This window comes from Pteropus vampyrus, unplaced genomic scaffold (genome assembly GCF_000151845.1).
Source record: "Pteropus vampyrus isolate Shadow unplaced genomic scaffold, Pvam_2.0 Scaffold25, whole genome shotgun sequence".
Classification (NCBI taxonomy): Eukaryota; Metazoa; Chordata; class Mammalia; order Chiroptera; family Pteropodidae; genus Pteropus; species Pteropus vampyrus.
In genome coordinates, this window is record NW_011888806.1 from 244,052 (window position 1) to 256,223 (window position 12,172).

Consider the following 12,172-nt stretch of genomic DNA (forward strand, 5'->3'; position numbering starts at 1 on the left):
TACTTTAACTCAGGGTTTCCAATTTTAAAATACAACAAAAACTTACATACAAAGACATCCTTTGTATGAGTGAAAACTTGGAGCACAAAATACAAAATAGATTAATACTTAACAAATATTATGATAAATCTGGTGAGATTTTAAAAGGCTATCAAAAATTAGTTTATCAAGTTTTTAAATGATAGAATATGTTTTGAGAATAAACAATATACAAGTTATAGAGTATAAAAACAACTTTATATTGATATGCCTAGAAAAAAGAAAACAAGGAATTATGGCAAAGTAATTATTGTTGTAGTAGTTTCTCTAGATTGGAGTTATGGACCATTTTTTTAGAGTCATTGTTTTTTTACTTCATTATAATGTTTTTTGTACATTCCATATATCCTAACTGAATATTCAGCTCTTTAATAACCAATAATAAAACCAAAAAGTAAATGAAAAACTCCAAGTTTCTGGAATCTTCTCTTTCCTGTTACTCCTCCTGCTGAACTCAAGTAACTTCCAAGGTAGAGGTCAAAGATCACCTCCTCTGTGAAACCTTCCTATACCCTCAGACAGAGTTACTCACTCCCTCCTTTGTGTTTGTCAACTCTTTGTGTGCAGCTCCCTTACTCATGTTATCATAGTGACTCGTTTATTTGTCACTCTCACTGGACTGAGGAGCAGGCCATGTTTTGTCATTCTGTCTCCGTGGTACCCAGGACAGTATCTGGTACAAAACAGATATTTAATTCATCATCGTTATGGTTATTGACTGGCTCAGTTCACTATCCTTCTGATTCTTTTGCTTGAGATACCTATTTTTTCCCACCTGACATTCCTGAGAAACCAGAGAACTAGGGAGCCATGAAGGCAAAGATATTTCTCAGCCCCATCTCATTGTCTTTGGTTTTTCTGCTCATGGCCACATGATCAGAAGTTGGATCCAAGATGTGAGCGTCATTTCTGTCTCTGGCAGAAGAAATAGCATCAGCTTCTGAAACAGAATGAGCAGTTTGTGGTTGCTTTTTCTGAAACAACTGAACTCCAGTCTTTCCTTTCAATAGTGAATGATTAGACTGTTTTAAATAAAATCAGTTAAAAACTTATAGGTGAAAACATCCTCATGTCTTAGATCTCTTCTCTAGCTGCCTTGAGATCTGGTCCTGAGAGTAGTGTTTCTTGATTCAGGCCTGTAGAGCAAATGGGCCTAGATTTTGTTGTTCCCTGCATGGCTAGTAAGAAACTTTCCCATGTGCCTTTATGTATAGTTACAAAATGCAATAGCCACTGTGGCAAAATGGGCTCGCAAACTTTGATGATGTTAAAGGCTGCTTTTCCTCCTGAAAATAAAAGCCAGATTAAAAAAACATGAAATAAATGTATACGTATCACTGAATAACATGAGACCAAAGTGATCGACCTCGAATCCAAAAAAATGAGCTCTTATTTTATGCATGCATCCAGCCCAGTGACAGTGGGTTCTTTTTCCCTGTGTGATGGTTAAATTTTGTATGTCAACATGGTTAGGCTACAGTGCCCAGATATTTGGTCAAACATTTTTCTAGATATTTTTGTGAAGGTATTTTTAGTGAGATTAATGTTTAAATCAGAAGACCTTAAGTTAAGGAGATTACTATCCATAGGGTGGGTGAATCTCATTCAATCAGATGAAGGCCTTAATAGGATACACTGACTTCCCTAAGCAAGAAAGAATGCTACCAGCAGACTGCTTTTGCATTGCAGTTCCTTCCATGATTCTAGCCTGCCAGCCTATCTTGCGGATTTTGGACTTGTCAAGCCTCCAAATCATGTGAGCCGATCCTTAAAATAAATCTCTCTCTCTCTGTATGTATACACACACACACACACACACACACACACACACACATCCTGTTGCTTCTGTTTCTCTCAAAAATCCTAACTAATAATCCTGCTACAGCTGAATTGTTAGATCGAGTGATGCCCCTGTGGCATATTACTGCTGGGAAATAAATATAATAAAGCTGTATAAAACACTTTCTAGCTGTGGATGAAAGGAGAGTATAATCCTTAATTATTAGCAAGGATATCTACCTCTTCAGGAATATTAAGTATTTTATTATTAACCTTCTTTTCGAAGAGGAAACCACTTTAACAGTGTGTCAGATCTGTGATTTCCCTCGGATCTTCAAGCATGATGGTATGGGAAATGTTAACTATCTCTAGTTTCCTTTATTTCATTGACGATGATGGAGAGTAGGCCAGATAAGACAACAACCATTTCTTGGTAAGCCACTGTCACCATTGTGGTCACTTAAAGCGTTAGGGAGTGATTCTGTATTAGTTCCCAATGGTTGCTACAACAGATTACCACAAACTTAAAAAAAAAAAAACAGAAATCTTTTCTCTCAGTTCTTTGGGCCAGAAATCCAAATCCAGTTTCACTAAGGCTAAATCAAGGTGTTAGCAGGTTCATGCTCCCTCCAGATGCTCTAAGGGACAATCCATTTCTTGTGTCTTTTGCTTCTGGTAGCTGCTGTCATTCCTTGACTTGTGGCCACGTCCCTCCAATTTGTGCCTCCCTATCCACGTTAGTTGTCATTTCTCTTTAGTTGCTTTTAATCTGGAATAGTTTTTAAGTCTTCCCTTGACTATCATGACCTTGAGGATTTTGAAGATCACAGGCTAGTCATTTTATAGACTATCCCTCAGTTTGGGTTGTCTGCACTTCCTCATGAGTAGATCTAGTTATGTCTCTTTGGCGGGGACATCATGCATGTGGTGATGTGTGGCTCACTGCAGTCTTTCAGTGCACACATTTCACTTTGTTCCATTACTGGTGATGGCAGCTTTGATAACTACGATTAAGATGATGTTTGCCAGGCTTCTCCAATATAAATTTACTGTTTTCCTTAATAATTGATGAGTATATTGAGAGTGGTACTTTGAGATTATGTAAATATCCTGTTCCTTGTCAAACTTTCAATTTCTCTGTCTATCTAAATATTTATATATACTGGATTCCTATGTTGTTTCATGGATTTGACTTAATTACTCTCATTATTTATTTTGATGCTCTAATTGTCTCAGAATTAGCCAGTGGGAGCCTCTTCAAACTGGCTTCTGTTTTCTTTTGACATGTGCCCATCATTTTCTTTTCTTTTTTTTTTTTTTTTTGAGTATTTCCTTAGTTATGGCAGAACAAGATGTTCCAGGCTCATCTTTTACCTTCCCTGTCTGAGCTCTAGGATCAGCTGTTTCCCCAAATATCCCTGATTCCTTTAGTAGAGAATGGTGTTTGGAAACCAAGACCTAAGTGCTAGGTGTGGTCATTTTCATTGGGGAGTTGTTACTTCCAGGTCCTTTCAGAGGAGAGAGCTAGCTAATTTATATATATACACACATGTTTACAATTATGTTTATTTGTTTAGCTATCTACATATATTGAAAATCATGCATTTGTATTAATAGCTTCAATTCCAATCCAACAAAATAGGGTTCAATATAATTTTCTCCCTTTCCATAATTCCTTTCTCTGATAGTGAGAAACTAGACTCCCACTATCCATAATATATTTATTTGATCAGGTCTTCTCATCCTATTCAGACTTTGACGCTAGGCTTTGGGCCACCACCACTCCTCTTCACACCTTTGCCAAGCAATTACCTTCCTTGGCCCCTCATAATGGCTTTTGGATTGGATTATTCAGAAAGGAAAGGGAAGGGAAACAAAAGAGGAAGAGAAAAATTCAATTTAGCCAATTTTTATTGAATGTGTACTGTGGGCAAAGGATTATGCTAGCTGCTGTTGGGATACAAAGAAAAATAAGATGCATTAATGCTTATAGATTTAGCAGACAGCTGGGCTACGTTGTACTGCAATAACAAACGACTCCCAAATCTCAGGGGCTTAAGACCACAAAGGTTTATTTCTCGCTCATGTTTTATGTCCTTCATGTCTCTGCTCTATGTTGTCTTTATTCTAGAACCCAGGCTAAAGGAACAAATCATTTCTGGAATGTGCTAATCTGGGGATGGTCTTGCAGTAGAGGAACAAATAAGATGATATAACCACACGATAAGTCTTAAAGCTTCTGATTGGAAGTGGCCTTTGTCACTTCTGCTCACATTTCACTGGCCAATGCAAATTATAGGACCAAATTTGACATTATTGGGGCAAAGAGGTACAGTCTTTCTACAGAGAGAGGATGTGAATATTTGAAAAAAATAATGCAAAAAAACCCATATTGATCTACAGAGGAAAAAGACACGGGTAGACGTAACTAGCAGGCATGGTAAGGTAGAGAAAAATGCACACTTAACCCCACTTAACCCCACTCTGCAGTAGGATGGGCAAGAAAATTATGACAGACTGAAGGGTTTGGCCCTAATACTGCCAAGACATTTTATGGTCTTGAAGAGAGGAAGATTTCAGGCCAAAGTGAGAAATAGATAAAAGTGATCATAAAGAGTCTTGCCTGAATAGGACAGAGAAAATAAAGAAAGCTGCACATTCTGTAAGACTTAGAGAAGGAATGTACTAGAATATGTCACATTCCTGAGGAAGTAGGTGTTCAGGTTAATAATTAAGGTTTGCACTCTCCTTTCACCCACAGCCCTAAAGGGTTTTGCAGAGCTTTATCCTATTCATTTCCCAACAGTGGAATCTTACAATGGCATTTCTTGGACTAACAATTCATTTATAACAGGAGGAAAAACCTACTATCACTGGTCTGGATATATAGATAGAATAAAAAATTATATTTCAAAATTTTTCTAGTCTAATGGTTGAAAAATGGTATCTCAGTATAGTTTTAAATCATATTTCACTTATTATGAATGAGAATGAGCATCTGTTATGTTTCCATGTCTCTGTTTCCATTCCAGTGGGCTGATTTTGTTCATACCTACTATGCTGATTGGTTTGGGGTCTTTTTCTAATTGATTTCTAAGAAAGATTGAGAAGGATTTTATCGGTCAAAACTGAGATAAAGAATTCTGTGGGAACTGTGCTCAGTGCTGGGGGGCAAGGGGGATGGGACACAGTCCTCGGATTGTATATCTCCCAGTCTGTGGGAAAATGTCTAGATTATGGCAAGTGAAAAGACTCACCAGTTTCAAGTATCTGGGAAATAGTAACCAGTTCTAGAGGTGGGGCTAGGGTTCCTGCTGGGCCTCGGCAGGAGCACATTCCTATCCTAAGCAGAGAAATTCTTAGTGTCTTAGGTTGGGCTCTCTAGAAGCAGACTAATATGGGGATTTTTTTTTTTTTCAAGTGTTTTATTTTCAGAGTCTGCTCAGAAGCTGAGTGAGAGAAGCAGGACAGGTCACAGGAGGAAAACTAAGAAAGTATGTGGTCTCTGCAGGAGATCAGCTTCAGCCTGGCCCCATGGGGAAGCTTCAGAGCATAAACTGCACCATAGAGCTAGCTGTTCCTTCTTGGAGAGAAGCCACTTGCCTTTGTACTCCATGTTGGTAAGTCATTGGCTGAGGTCTGGGGAAGACATAGCTTCCAGGTCAAGATGGCTTTGGCTGAGGGCAGTTCTCTGGAGAAGAGGGCAGCTGTGTGTCATTAGCAGCCACCACTCACAGCAGCTGAGGGTCAGGTGCACCAGCCCTAAAGGAAATCTTGGCAGGACACCAACTTTCACTACATTTAGTAGGATCCGGAGTTCCCCTAAGAATCCTGCAGGATCTGCCAGTGTACAAGGCCAACTGTGCACTTGAGTGTCCCCTAAAAATGTCCCCAAATAGCAAGTGAAAAGGCTTTCAACAAAAGCTAATGGATATAGTCCAGAAACATAATCGTGAAACTCATGAATGAGAATTTGACTTGTAGTCCCATTGTCTAGGAAAATCATTTTCTATCTCGAGCAAGACACTTTGCTGGGACCCAAGTGTTAGTTTATGAACATTTGATTATTCTTGAGTCCCAGCTGCAAAATGCCAGAAGATTGACTCTTCAAATATATCATTTTGTTACAGGCAGTAATGGCTCCAATGATGGTGGCAGAATTTAGCCCAAGCAAATATTTATAATTGGCAATGAATGTGTGAGCAGGATGCTAATGAATGGATGTGCTGATTATTTTCCCCTGCCACAAACATTAGCTCTTGTTTGGTTAAACTGTCAAACTGACACTATAGACTAGACATGACAGAATCCTGGCAAAGATCCACAGTGAGGAAGAATATTAAGAAAATTTACAAATTGTATAAACTTTGATACTTCTGTTTCCAAATTTAAATTGTCTGTGGGTGTTAGCAAAAGGTTTATGGCTTAATTACAAACATAACTAGAAAACATTTAGATTTACAAGTACATTTTGATTTCTGAAATCTTTCATTTCAGAACAGGAAGCCAAGCTGATGACATACTCTTGAATTCAGGTGGATATCTTTAACTAAACAGTGGACATTGAGATTAGACATATACATAAAACAAATATGAACAAATTTTGTTCTTTTTAGTTGTTCTTGTTACAAACACCATTATTCAGTTTTTTATTATAACATATGTCGTTACATACTTGCATGTATATATTGGGCTTCTTGTTAACATCATTCTATATATTCATGGTGGTCTTGATTTGTGGTATTATCATTCATGAAGTGATCACTCCTTCCACCAGAGTCGTGTTGATGGCTTTACTTTGTGATGATTTTTGTATCTGAACCTATCAGCTGCTGAGTCTGCCTTGCCCTTCAGTGTCATGCATTAGCTCTTACTGACAAGGCCCCAAATGCCCAGGTGTGGGGGTGTGCCATCTGAGCAGAAGTGTCTCTCACAGCTACGGCATGTCAGACATACCCTGAGCCTAGCCTGTGCCTTGCAGGTGCCTTGGTGGACACGAACATCTTGACCTGCTTGTTTTGTAGGTTGTCTCTTTATATATCAGTGGGCCAGTGAATGCCAAGGAAGCAGGTGTAGTGACACAGCATGCAATAAGGTGGCTTGGAAGAAGTGACATTCCATGGAGTGTTGTTTCTCCAACAAATCTTCCTGTCCCCATGTAGTCCTCCTTCAACTCAGCATCAGGACTCATCTTAAGGCTTTTTAAAAGCTTCCTTATCAAGAGTAAGAAGAAGTCAGAGGAGAAAAGCAGCTGTGTTCGCTAATGGGGTAAAGTGGGCTTTGATCTCAGCTTTTCCTAGATGAATAGCTTTACAGGGATATGTGTACCTTACTGTTTTTAATTTCTGACATAGCAATGTAGTTTTACTTTGAGATAAAGGGTACTGTCTCCTTCTTCACTTGCCATGTGTTTTTCTCTAGAGAATCAGAAAGACAGGGGTAGGTGACTTCACATCATGGCAACTCAAGGCTCATATATTGAGAACTTACTATATGCCAGGCACTGTGCTAAGGAAAACACATATGCTATCTTTTCAAGTCCTACCAACCACCCAGTGTTATACTAAAGGTACTAAGAGTAAGTAAGTAACTTTATTACCCTTATTTTGCAGTCAAGAAAACCGAACCTTGAAGAGTTTAAATAAATTTGCTGCGATCATAGTTAGCAATAAGGGAGCTAGACTTCCTACCAAAACCCATCAAAACCCATGTCTTAACTACTAGGCTAAACTGCCTCCAGGGCTAATGCTTGCATGTTTGGCAACAGCTTGACTCTCTACTGGTGTGTGCAGCATAGATGAGTTCCTGTATTTACAGTTAACCTGTTGACCTATCCTGAATAGAGGAGCACTTAAGGGTATGGCTTTTTAATAATTTTTAATCCTAGCCTCTTGGACTGACATATTTATTCAGGTGAGCTTCTCTGATTGCTTTAACCAAATAAAGATGTTCTGGACTTATCACTATTGTCTTTTGCTCCATAAATTCAGGCTGATATCAGATCCTGCTGCTTTCACTTTCTCAGCTCTTTGAATCAGCTCTTAATCCCTGCCACATAATTATAGGCAAAGCTCATATTAGGCCATGTCCTCAGACTTCTTGTCCCCAGATCTTTCCATAAAAGCCTGTGATAAAATCTTTCTAGAGCTATTCTCTCCATCTTTCATGGCAAACATGCTCTTCTACTGTGGGACTTGATGGTTATTCTCCACTGAGTGGAGATCAGAGTCCTAGTTTTTTCTCTTCTTCTCCACGTCACAAAGAACATGTTGCTTTGCTTATCTTCTTTGTCTGTCCTGCCCAGGTCCACTTCTCACCACTTCCACCATTACTACCCTATTCTAGGTTATTTTTCTCTTTACTGCATTGGCTTGTAACTGGTCTTTCTGCCTCTACCCTTATTCCCTGTATTAGCTATCTATTGCTGTATAACAACATATTCCTAAACATAATGACTTAAAAACAATGAACATATGTTACCACACAATTTTTGTGGGTCAGGAAACTGAGAGCAGCTTAGCTGGGCTCCTCTGGCTCAAAGTTTCTCGAGAATTGCCATCCACCTGTTGGTCAGGACTGGTTATCTCAAGATTTGACTGGGGCAGACGGATCTACTTCCAAGATTACTCACGTGACTGTCACGGGCTTCAGCTTCTCATGGCTTTGGACCACAGGGCTCAGTTCTTTGTCACATCATGTGGACTTCTTTATAAGGTGGTTCACAATATGGCAGTTAGCAATGAGTGACTCCCAGAATGAGTGACCTGAGAGAGAGAGAGAATGTTCAGGAGGAAAGCCAGTCTTTTTGTAGCCTAATCTCAGAAGTGACATCCCATTTCTTCTGTCATATTCTGTTCATTATAAGTGAGTCAATATATGCAGCCCATACTCAAGGGTAGGCATTATAGAAGGGCAGGAACACAGAAAGTGGGGATCAATGGGAGCTATCTTAGAGTCAGCCTATCACATACCCTATAGTCTACTATCCACCCAGCAGCCAGAGACATCATTTAAAAAAACTTTTGAGATAATTATAGATTCCGAAGAGGACATTTTAAAATATAAATCAGATCATGTTACTCACCTGATCAAAACCTTTCAATGGCTTCCCAATATCCAAAGTCCTCATAACCGACAAGGCCCTTCAGAGATCTTAACTGTTTTTCTGTCCCCTTTTCTTTTGTTCAATTTTCCCCTTTGCTTCCTGTACCTTTCCTAGATAGGCATTCACTATTTCCACTAAATCTACTCCCATCTCATGGAGTTTGCTGTTCCCTCTGCACTGGACTCTCTTTCTGTGATAACCACAGGCTTCATTCAGACCTCTTTGGTAGTGGCCCCTCCTCAGACACTCTCCCTGGCCACTCTAACTAATGTACTCCTCATTAGTTTCTACTCCCTTATTTGGTTTATCTTCTTTCCATGTCACATATCACTTACCTGACCTTGTATATTTCTGTATCATCTGGCAGAATATTAAACTCCTTGAGGGCCAGGATTTTTTCTTTTTTCTTTTTTTTATATTTGCTTACATTCTCAGTGCCTGGGACCATGCCTTGATGATTATATTGTCCCACTGGATTGAATCATGTGGAAGCAGTAAACAAAATCCATGTCCACCCAAAACCAAAGGAGAAATAAACTGAGTTTTACAATGTCCTTATCCTGTGCTCCACATACCATCTTATGCCTTTTGGAGTGGCAGTTCAGTCATTTCAGTTCACCAATATCAACAAGGAGTTTTTATCATCAAGAAGTTTGAATTTGAGCACAATCCTCATAGCACACTGCAAATCCACAAAGAGCCCAAATGGCAACTTTATGGAAAGACTGTATTCAATCTCATTCATTTTTGAATGTGAACAGAGTAACCATTTTCTTGGGAGCTCTTTAGTGAGATGTGAAGCACTTTTTGATGACTAAGAGAGAAGAGGTTGAATGTGGGCTGATTAAGATATCAGCTGGGGCAACATGGAATGAAGGTTGGTTTGTAAGCATTTCTTGCAATTCGAACCTCCTACACAGTGATGGGAGAAAAGCCCGAGGCTAAATAATTGGTTCTGTTGCCTTTACTTTAGTAATAAAATATCAAGTATATTTTAATGGAAAGTTTCTCTTATCCTTTTTGTATGCCAAGCTTTTATTCTGGACTCAGTAACTTGTGAAAAAATACTTGAGGCTCATACAAGGAATGGTGAAGGAGATATAAAGGTATCTCCCATTTTTTGAAAGTTCAAATTCAAGCCACTTTGCTTTTGCTAAAGACCTACATTAGTACCTCTTTTCTCTAACTGAAAGAAATCCAAAGAGGATTTTCACTGGTACAGAAAAAAAGTGAAAAGCAAAAATTGTGTTCAGTGTTTGTTTTACAGGAGCTGTTATGGAGGCAGCATACCCCCCAATCAGTGAGGCCAGGCTGCTGGTGGGAACCACACTCAATATCAAGCCCCATAGCCCTGAACTGTGTCTGTGTCTCCATTTATTTTATGCATCCATTAGCAAGATGTGTCCTAAAGTATCAGAAAAGCCTAAGAGAGTTTTTAAGGGTGTCACACTTAGTATAAAACTGTACATAATTAAGCATTACCATCATGGTGAATGACATAAAGACACTATGCATGTGTTGAATTTTGGATCTGGGAATGCTCAAAAATTCTTCCATATATCAATGGTAAATGCTTTTCCCCTTTATATCATTTCAGCTTACGAAAGTTTTTATAAGAATGCCTACTTTCAGATAGCAGTGGAAACCTGTACTCTGTGTGTGTGTGTGTGTGTGTGTGTGTGTGTGTGTGTGTGTGTGTGTTATAGTGTGGTGAGAAAAGAATTTGTTCTCTGGTTAAAAGAACAGCACTTGCTTTGTGCACATTTCAGCTCAGAACTTGAGGGGAATGGGAGAGAAGTTGTAGTGTTATGGGATTTTTCTTTCTTTAAAACATTAGCATCTCTTATGTAATCCATGGACTATTTTTACTGAGTAGCACTTGAATGTCAGAAGAGTCCTTTAGAATAATCTCTGTAGAACAAATTTTGTGTCAGCATCTTTATTTTCTGTGTAGCATAGTAGACTTTTAAAGACTTTTTTCTTTTTTTAAATTTCAATTTTCTCTCAAAGCCATACACATTAGGAAACAGTTGCTTTGTATTACCTGGAAATTAATGAAAATAAATAATACTGATTTTCCTAAGTCTCTATTTTCTCACTTTATAAATGGGGCTGATATTCACACTTTATAAGGTTATCTCATAAAGATTAAATGAGACCATGTAAACGCAGCTCTAAGCTCAGAGTTTCCATAAATTGTTCTCATCATTGTTATATTGTTTTCAGGAGCAGAAATAAAAGTAAAGCACTTAACTCATAGCCTTAACAATTTAAGTAGTTCTAAAGACATGAATGGCCAAAGAGAAAGCTAGCTGGTGGTAATTTTGTATCAGTTTGCACAAATTTCAGTTTCAACCCAGTAAAGCATCATTACCCTCCTTCACTGTCTAGTAGTAAAATAGTGTCCTTAAGGGGAATTAATTGGCATCTTTTTTAATTTTTAAGTTTTACTGTTAAAAATAGTATATTTACATGTTTCAAAATTCAAATGGCACAAAGGATGTACAGCTAGAAGTCCACTGTCCTCTTCTGCTACTCAGATCCCTGCTTGGAGACAACCACTGGTACTAATTTTTACTAGTCTAGTTAAGTACAAAGACATATATATTTTCCCTTTCACACAATTTAAAGCATGTAGCACTTGCTGTTCTGCATCTTCTTTTTTTCACTTAGCAAATTATGTGAATAATACTCATTTTTCTATGGTTGTATATCATTCTTTATAGAGATGACTATAATGTATAAAGTCTTCCTGAATGAAAATCAGGGTGATTCAATCCTTTGCTATTATAGGCAATGTTATAGTGAATAGTCTTGTGCATGTCGTTTCTCACAAATCCAAGTATACCTGAAGGATAAAATTATTGAGTAATTTTGATAGGAATTGTCAGAGTGCCCTCACTCTCACCAGCAGTGTATGAGCAAGCCTGTTTCCCTACACCCTCACAAGCACACTGTAATGCCAAATGTTCTGCCGCTCTGTTATTTTTGATAAGTGAAGTTTTAATTTGCATTTCTCTTATTACAAATATAATCAAACATCTAAAAAACATGTCTCAGAGGCATTTCTGTGAACTGTTGGTTTCTTTCCTTTGCCCATTTCTCTATTGGGCTGTTGGTAAATTGGAATATTAAAGGTTAGAGTGTATTAGATAGTAGAAAGAAATAGGTCTTAAAGTTGGTGGACCAATATTCAAATTCTATTTCAATCTTTTATTGGTTTTGTGCTTCAGTTTCCTCATCTCTAAA

General features: G+C 38.2%; 1 protein-coding gene across 1 annotated transcript in view; it reads left to right on the top strand.

Moving 5' to 3' along the window:
* The first annotated feature begins 5,156 nt into the window (after positions 1 to 5,156).
* Positions 5,157 to 12,172, top strand: part of TSPAN5 (tetraspanin 5) — a 281,029-nt gene continuing 274,013 nt past the window's right edge. The window contains exon 1 of the mRNA XM_011356250.2: positions 5,157 to 5,438. Within this exon, the coding sequence (XP_011354552.1) occupies positions 5,433 to 5,438 (6 nt within the window). The 5' untranslated portion in view covers positions 5,157 to 5,432. The remainder of the gene's footprint in view (positions 5,439 to 12,172) is intronic.